The 8,175-nt window shown below is 34.7% G+C and overlaps 2 protein-coding genes across 2 annotated transcripts; one reads left to right on the top strand and one right to left on the bottom strand.

Annotated features, from left to right (window-relative positions):
- Positions 1 to 542: 542 nt before the first annotated feature.
- Positions 543 to 1,556, bottom strand: LOC111461998 (F-box protein At3g07870-like). Its single transcript, XM_023105649.1, has one exon. The coding sequence runs from the start codon at positions 1,554 to 1,556 to the stop codon at positions 543 to 545; it is 1,014 nt and encodes a 337-aa protein (XP_022961417.1).
- A 5,989-nt stretch (positions 1,557 to 7,545) lies between these two features.
- On the top strand, positions 7,546 to 7,965 carry LOC111461997 (toll/interleukin-1 receptor-like protein). The gene has a single exon (XM_023105648.1). It carries the CDS (start codon positions 7,546 to 7,548, stop codon positions 7,963 to 7,965), a length of 420 nt encoding a protein of 139 aa, XP_022961416.1.
- The last annotated feature ends 210 nt before the right edge of the window (positions 7,966 to 8,175 follow it).

Here is an 8,175-nt window from a genome sequence, read left to right as displayed (position 1 = left end):
ATCAAAAAAATGACCGTCATTTTTAAATATATTCATTTGAAATAAGATATTCAAAAACATTTTAATAAATATAACATAAGAGGTATAAAAACAAAATATCTAAAATACCTAAAAAAAATCAAATAATTTATTTCAAAATTTCACACATAAATTTTATTTATATTTATTTTTGTTATCATATTTATAAGATAAATATTATTTTTGTTACCATATTTATAATATTTTATTATAGTTTAATTTTAAATAATTAGTCTCGTAAATTATTTTATTTTTATTATATCAAATTAAACCAAATGTAATACAACTACTGAAACTTATAATCAAGACTAAATTCAACTCATATTTAAAATAAAATCTCAATCTCAATTTCAATCTTGGAATGCTTAATACAACAAATTACTCTAGAAATTTACCTAATTTTCCTATTAAAATATTGGGAAGAACGTTAAAATTAAAGCAGTCAATGTTGTGAACCGAAAAATCTCTCGCAGTTGTATCATCTATTAACTTCTCCATCTTCTTGGTGGTGGGATTATACAACATTAATTCAGCTCCAGCCCAAAGACACAAGATCTTTCCATCTTTACATATTTTAATCGGTTCCACTGTCGATTTTGAGAAGAAAGTATATTTTTATTGACATCTGGTATGATGACACTAAATGCTTTAATCCACGAACCATCTTCTTTCATCTTCCACACCCTATACTTGTACCCCTCCATAGAAAGAGTTAAATGAATGGCACCATTAAATATTCCAATACAAGGAAAATAACCGTCATCATCAGGAAAAGGAATCTGCTCGTATTTCTCATCTTCCATATTTAGACGATAAATGACATCCGGACCAAGATTATTTTGGCCAATCCAATGCAGCCCTCCGTTTAAGTAAACACCATGGCATCCATTAAAAGAACAAGTTGGTGACTCAATACGCGTCCATTCGGGCCGGGTCTCAAAGGCAAAAATCTCTGTTTTGTAGTTATGGATGATGGAGTTTCTATCACGAACAGTAGAGCTTCTTACCACTTTGTATTGTTTTGTTTTGGGACAAAACCCAAATCCATAGTAGCAAGTAAACCAATTCCCTTTGAATTTGTCTTTGGGGAGTTCGAAGTACTCATTCGTAATGGGATTTAATATCACGACACTATTCGGGCTAAGCCAGCTATTTGTCTTTTTAGTGACCACGAAAGCCAAGAGTCGATTGCACGAATTGATAGTTGAGATAAAAGAACGTTTAAAATACTTACGCTTCAAGTTGAATGAAGCAACACTCCTCACCCCTTCCATGTGGTCGGGATCCAATTCCAAGCAATGGAGATTACGAAAGCAATGAGAATTAGGACGATCACGACTGTCTGAATAAACATGTGCAAGGAAGAAGTCGGAAGCATGCGAGATTGAAGGGTGATGCTTAGAACTTAAGATCACATCGTTCCAGGTTTTGCAGACCAGCCTACAGCTCGGCAAACAATAGGAAGGGAGTTTGTTGACTATTAGCTCGATGACATCAGGTACGAGTTCGGAAATTTTGTTGCCTTGATCATGAGCCATCCTAGTCGAAAGTTATTGGTTAGTGAATTTAATTGAACTAAAGAGAAAGAAAGCTGCTCCGAATTCAAATTGGATTGGAAAAAATAATGGTGGTTTCTGTATTTATAATTTAAAAAAACTAAAAAAAAATCTAATATTTTCTATTTTAAAAACTAATCTTTTCTTGTTTTGAATAGTCTCGATTTGAGATATATTTTTTTTTTCATATTAACGTATACATGAAATATATAAAATAATTGAAGCAGCTAAAGTAATTTAAAAAATTTTAATTTGATTTTTTTAATATTAAAAAAATAAATATTGTTTTTTTTAAGGTATATAATTTATTTTAGTCAAATATACTGTTTTTTTTAATGAAATTTTATCAATTCCGAAAACTTTTTTAACTTAAATTCAAATTTATTTTAAATCTTTATTTAATTTTTAAAATTAGGTGTTAAGATTTTTTTTTTATTATTATTTCAAAAATTAACCATTATAAGTTGGGTGCATCACAAACATCTAATATTTTTAATATATTTAATAATAAGATTTAATCCAATAATTTAAGATTATATTTTATTTAAAATTTTAAAAATTTATTAAAACTTTTCTAATTTAAGAATGTATTAAAGGTAGTTTGTTTAAATAAAATACGAAAGAATAAAATATATGAGAAGAAGATATTTAAAAATTAATTAAAAATCAGATAAAAATCAAAATTTTACATTATTTTTTGTTCAAATATTTATAATATTTTTTGTTATACTATTTAATTTCAAACTTAATTATTTTATTTTTATTATTTTAATTTATTGAAATAAATAAACTAATTTTTTTTTTAGAAAAATAAACAAAAAAAATGATCATGAGACAATTTCCAGTCGTGTCGAGGAAGATACTGAAAGTGGTAGGTGGGCGAGCAAATTTTCAATGTTCGACTCGGCAAGCTCCCTTACCAAAGATCTCGTTGGTTATTTATTTTGTTTCATTTTACAAAAATAATCTCTTATTTTTCGTCTCAAAATGACCCTTAAAATAAGGTTGCAAGTTTTAACACTCAAATGAATTGAACAATAATATTAATTTGCATGAATCTATTTGTGATGTCCCAGGTTGGTTGGAAGGAGAACAAACACCATTTATAAGGGTGTGGAAACCTTCCCCTAGCAGACACGTTCTAAAGCCTTGAAGGGAAACTCGAAAAGGAAAGCCCAAAAAGGACAATATCTGCTAGGGGTGGATCTGGGCCATTACAAATGGTATCAGAGCCAGACATTGGGTAATGTGTCAGTCTTCTCGCACTTCTCCGAAGGGGGTAGACATGAGGCGGTGTGCCAGTAAAGACGTTGGGCCCTAAAGGGGGTGGATTGGGGGCCGTCCGACATCGATGGGAGGAAGGAAAGAGTGCTAGCGAGGACGTGCCCTAGTAGACGCATTTTAAAGCCTTGAATTGTGATGTTCACCATTGGTTGGGTGGGGAGGAGAACAAACCACCATTTATAAGGGTGTGGAAACCGAAACCTTCTCTTAGTAGACGCATTTTAAAGCCTTGAGGGGAAGCTCAAAGAGGACAACCGCTGCTAGCGGTAAATCTAGGCCGTTACACTATTTTTGTACTTAAATTAAAAAAAAAAAGTGTAATAAATTTTTATTATTTTTTTTATTTTTAAAAATAAAATAGTATGAATTTATTTGTTTTGCTTTACCAAAATTAAAGGTAAATTTTAATATGAAAACCTTGTTTATGAAAATAGAATTTAAAATAGAAGTTTTTTCCTTAAAAAAATAAAAAGAAAAAGAAAAAGAAAAAAAAAATACAAGAGACGAAGCCAAAAAACACGGGTGCATGGGAATAAGAATGGTCCTCAATACAGAGAAAAACTACCTCCTTAAGAAGAAGAAAACATTCCTCCAATCATTCTCGTGAACTTTCCCAACCTGATCCCTTGTTGGATGATGAAAGAACCACATCAGCTAATTTAGGGAATGATCATGCGTTTATAAACAAAGAATACTCTCTCCATTGGTATGAGATCTCTTGAGGAAGCCTAGAGCAAAGTCATGAGAGCTTATGGTCAAAGTGGACAATATCATACCATTGTGGAGAGTCGTGTTCGTCTAACATGGTACCAGAGTCATGCCCTAAACTTAGTCGTGCCAATAGATTGGTAAATCCTCAAATATCGAACAAATGACTCCAAAAGAAAACGAGTCAAGCCTCCACGAAGTCTCGTCAAAAGACTCTAGTTCTCCTTTATCAGATAATAACATGTAGTGTAATAAATGTGAATATCTTTCTGTGCTCTAACGGTTCTGGATAGTCTCCTCACAACCTGCTCAAGTGTCACTTACTCCACCTTTAGTTCCTACGACACCATTATTATCATTTATCGATATTGATTTTTCGAGTTCTATTTGATGCTTCTTTATTTTGAGTTAATATATTTTGTGCTAAAAGATCATCACTAGTCTAATAGAATCACGTATAATCATTATAAAATCCAATTATCAAAAAGACTGATTAACCCACTTGTAAGTTTCATCAAAAGACTCTAGTTCTCATTCGTCAGATAGCAACATATAGTGTAATGAATGTGAATATCTTTCTGGTGTTCTAACGGTTCTGGATAGTCTCCTCACAATCTGCTCAAGTGTCACTTGCTCCATCTTTAGTTTCTCAACAGCCGTTTTAACAATTTCTTGAGTTTTTGCTACAAGATCACTCGGTGAATTTTTATGCAACTCAACATCAACTCCAACTTGTTTCGTAGTCTCTGTGTCTTTCTTCTCATTGTTCTTATATCGGACGTTTTAATCAAATATCACGTCATAATCTCTCAGAATTTTTCTATTTTATCATCTCGAATCCTAAACCCAAACATGTTAGAACCATAGTCTATGAAGAAGAACTCACAACCTTAACATCAAACTTGTCTATCTTCTCTAAACCAATATGAACAAATGTAGTGCAACCAAAAGTTCTCAAGTGAAAGCATTTGAGTTCAGGGTTTTGTATTCAAAACATGAGCTCATAATGTCTTTAGCAGTTCAGAATGAATTCTCATACTCCTTGCCCGTTCATTCAATGTTCTTTTCATTCTTCCAACAACACCATTTTATCTTGTCTTACTAGGAACGACCCTCATTAATCTGATTCCCTTACCTACATGAAATGCTTTTAATTCTGACATCTCATATTCTCCTACATTGTCAAATTTTGGGCATTTCATTTTCTAACTGATCAAATTTTTAATTTAGCTTTTCCTTTAAAAGGTGGCAAACTCATCTCACTTGTGTTCCATGAAATAGACTGGTACTTTTTAATTGGAATCATCAATGAAGGTGAAGTAGAACTTAGATTCACAAAGTAAATAGAACCGGAGATGATTCACAAACATTTATATGAACCATTTTCAACCATACTTTTTTTTTTGTTCTCTTGCAACCTTTATGAAATTAACTCATTTCTATGAGTTCATCACACAATTCTCACAAAGACCCATATCAATAGGTTTCAGACCCTCCAAAGCTCCTCTTGCAAACATTTCATTCATTTAACGCTCATATATCCAAGTCTATTGTAGCATAGACTTAAACTAGAAGCACTCAGTAGTAGCAACCATGTTGATACACCCTATAGTGGTGTATAAGATTCCATATTTTGTGTCATGTGCTACAATCTTAGTACCCTTCACAATCTTCCACAAACTCTACTGCATATCTCGTGCTCACCAACTGAAAAATAGAGATCAGATTCTTCTTTAGTTTTTAAAAATACTCATAATATACTGTATGCATTGAAGAGAAAATAAGACATAAACAAGATAGGAACAACGAGTAGACACGAGTGCCAAAGACAGGCTTGTTGAAGGGCCGAGTAGGGCTCCGTGCCTTAAACTCAAAATTTGGGGTTCCGAAGGAAATTTGGGTACGCGGTTCTAGAGTCAAATCCGTCCATATAAACTATGAATGATTGCCAAATTTTGTATTAATCGGACACCGAATGAATGCTTCACAACACCAAATGATCGTTTGCCAAATGACATCTACCTGATGAGTATTGAAAATGTCTCAAAATGTATTATAGGGGGAGGCATGATGTCAGCTCTCCACCACCCAAGCTATCTTGTGGCACATGTGTGTGTCACAGTGAGGTCGAGCGTTACGAGACAAGTGTCTCAAATGACTTTTCTTTGAAATGGGTCTTTCAAGGACAGTATCGAGCGACACGAGTGCACCGGTATTGCATCCTAGCTCGAGTGTTGGAGGTTAGATTTTACAACTGTTATGCGGTACGTATCCATAAATGATATGACATGGGCACGGGAGAGCCAATGCCTCAAATAAAATTTGATGAATGGATGTTCGGGATGTCTCGATAATATAAACGACACGTGGGCCTGTTCTCGATGGCATGACCGAGTGAGTTGCGATGGCCGACGAAACCCCTTGACTTGAGATGGCTTGAAGACATATGGGTCATGTTGATTCGGAACCAAGATCACAAGATGAGATTCGACGTTGCTTTGAGAGACCTTGCCCTCGAATAGAGGCAAGGTTGAGTCGAATGACTAGGCCTAGTGTAGGTAAGTTGGTTGTGTCGCAGAGGATTGAACATGCACGTGCAAATGACATGTGCAACTGAACAAGCATGGATTCTCCACGAGCGATATTCAGTTGGCAAGACTAACCTCGCCTAAAGTCCGGCAAAGCTACAAAGTTGACCAAAAATGAATATGGGGCTTGAGTCTTCCTTAAGGCTAGTCGTGAGTGCTTTAAGATCACGCCGTCACACGAGTGAAAAAGTATGCCGCACGGTTAAGCCATAAAGGAGTTGTTGAACCGAATGGAGGCGTTGCGAGCTGACCGCAGGAGGAACAACTTAACCGAGTCACACACTACCCAGAAGTGAGCCACAATTTGGGGGAACGGCTCGCGTGGAAGGGGCGAAACTAAGTATTCAGGTTGGAGCTCAGGTGGTGGGTTGATGTATGGGACTCAGGTCGCCTAAATATAATTGCGGAGTTGGTTGCATTCTGCTAGTGGGTCACGTATTTCTAGCTTGCAAAAATTGGGCCAAGGGTGTCATAATCACACTCTTGCAGTAGCGAGACTTCGATTGTGTGGCAGTTATTCTAACACAACGAATAAGTTAGCCGTATGAATATCAAACTTTGCAAACAATATCGGCGTGCGCTTGAGCCCCTCGGGTTATATTTAAGAGAAATGTTTTAGAAAATCTGAGTGAGGAAATACGTTTAAATTTTTTTTTGAGAAAGCAATGTTATAAGTTAAAAACGAGTGGGCAACAACGATGACGTTGATAAGATATAACCCAGGTAGGAAAAATTGACAACTAGTCACATCCCCTTATAGTATATTTTTAGGCATTGTTAGCTCTGGCGGGGTGCAGATATAATTTTGGTGATCGGTCGTCCACCGCCGTATTGACATTAACAATAATAGTAAAAGCCTATCTTTGACACTCGTGTTTACTCGTGGTGTGTTCTCATGCATCGTCCTCCTTCGCTATTAAATTTTTATTTAAAAAATTTTATGTTTGGGATGAGTTAGATTAATTATTTAGTAAAGGTTTTTTGGGTCGAAAAATTTACAACTCTTAATAATCAGGTTGGGTCTAAAAAAAAATATCTTAATCAGACCTAACTCAATTAGGAATTTCTCTAATTTTGCTATTAACTTTCGAGTATATTTACAAATTTCGTCCTTTTTTACAAGGCTGAAAATAATTGAAATGGTCAAAGTGTAAGAACTCATTATATTAATGTATTATCTTATTGACTTCACCAACTCAGTTGTCTGCAAAAACGACTTAGGGATGACAAATATTAATACTATTTTCTGAATAGGCAAAAAATAAATTAGTTACAAAGACTTGACCGAATAATCTGCATTCACATGCTATTATTTTTTGTATTATTAAGTTACGCGTTATTGTTCTTGTTCTCGTTCTCGTTCTCGTTCTTGTTTGTTTAATTGTCCCGAGATGAAGTACGATGTGTTCATAAGTTTTAGAGGCAAAGATGTTCGCAAGAACTTCGTGGGATTTTTGCACCAAGAGTTGGAGCGTTTGGGGCTAAAAGCTCTCGTAGACGAGAAAGAGTTCAAAATCGGAGACGATCTATTCGATTTGTTCAAAATAATAGAAGAATTGAAGTTCGTGATTGTGATTCTTTCGAATAATTATGCTTCTTCCAAATGGTGTTTGAGAGAGCTTACCAAAATCATGGAGTCTATGGAAATGGCTCAAGCTCGTGCTCTTCCTGTGTTCTACCGGGTACAGCCTTCTGAAATTAGAAACCTTTCCAACCCTTTTCTTAAGAAGAAGTTTGTTAAGTTTAAAAGCTTTATGAAAGGAGTTGATGATCAAAAAATGCGAAGGAAATTGGAAGAGATTAAACGTTAGAAGAAGGCCATGAAGAAGATTACCACTCGCACCGGTGTTGTCATCACCAAATCCAGGTAACTTTTAAGTTATTTTCCAATCTCTTTCGATTGGTTTTAAACACTTAAATGAGTAGGAATATACACGAGCTTGTTTGGATTTGAAAATTTTATTGCACCAACCTGAAATTTCAGGTTTATCGGATTGGTGACCCGAGCTAACACTTTAGGG

This window comes from Cucurbita moschata, unplaced genomic scaffold (assembly GCF_002738365.1).
Source record: "Cucurbita moschata cultivar Rifu unplaced genomic scaffold, Cmos_1.0 Cmo_Scf00026, whole genome shotgun sequence".
Taxonomy (NCBI): Eukaryota; Viridiplantae; Streptophyta; class Magnoliopsida; order Cucurbitales; family Cucurbitaceae; genus Cucurbita; species Cucurbita moschata.
The sequence above is the reverse complement of the archived record's forward strand: the minus strand, read 5'-3'. Positions and strand labels throughout refer to the sequence as shown.

Excerpts from the sequence above, each read along its gene's own strand:
- LOC111461998 (XM_023105649.1), bottom strand. The coding sequence starts at position 1,556 with ATGGCTCATGATCAAGGCAACAAAATTTCCGAACTCGTACCTGATGTC.
- LOC111461997 (XM_023105648.1), top strand. The coding sequence starts at position 7,546 with ATGAAGTACGATGTGTTCATAAGTTTTAGAGGCAAAGATGTTCGCAAG.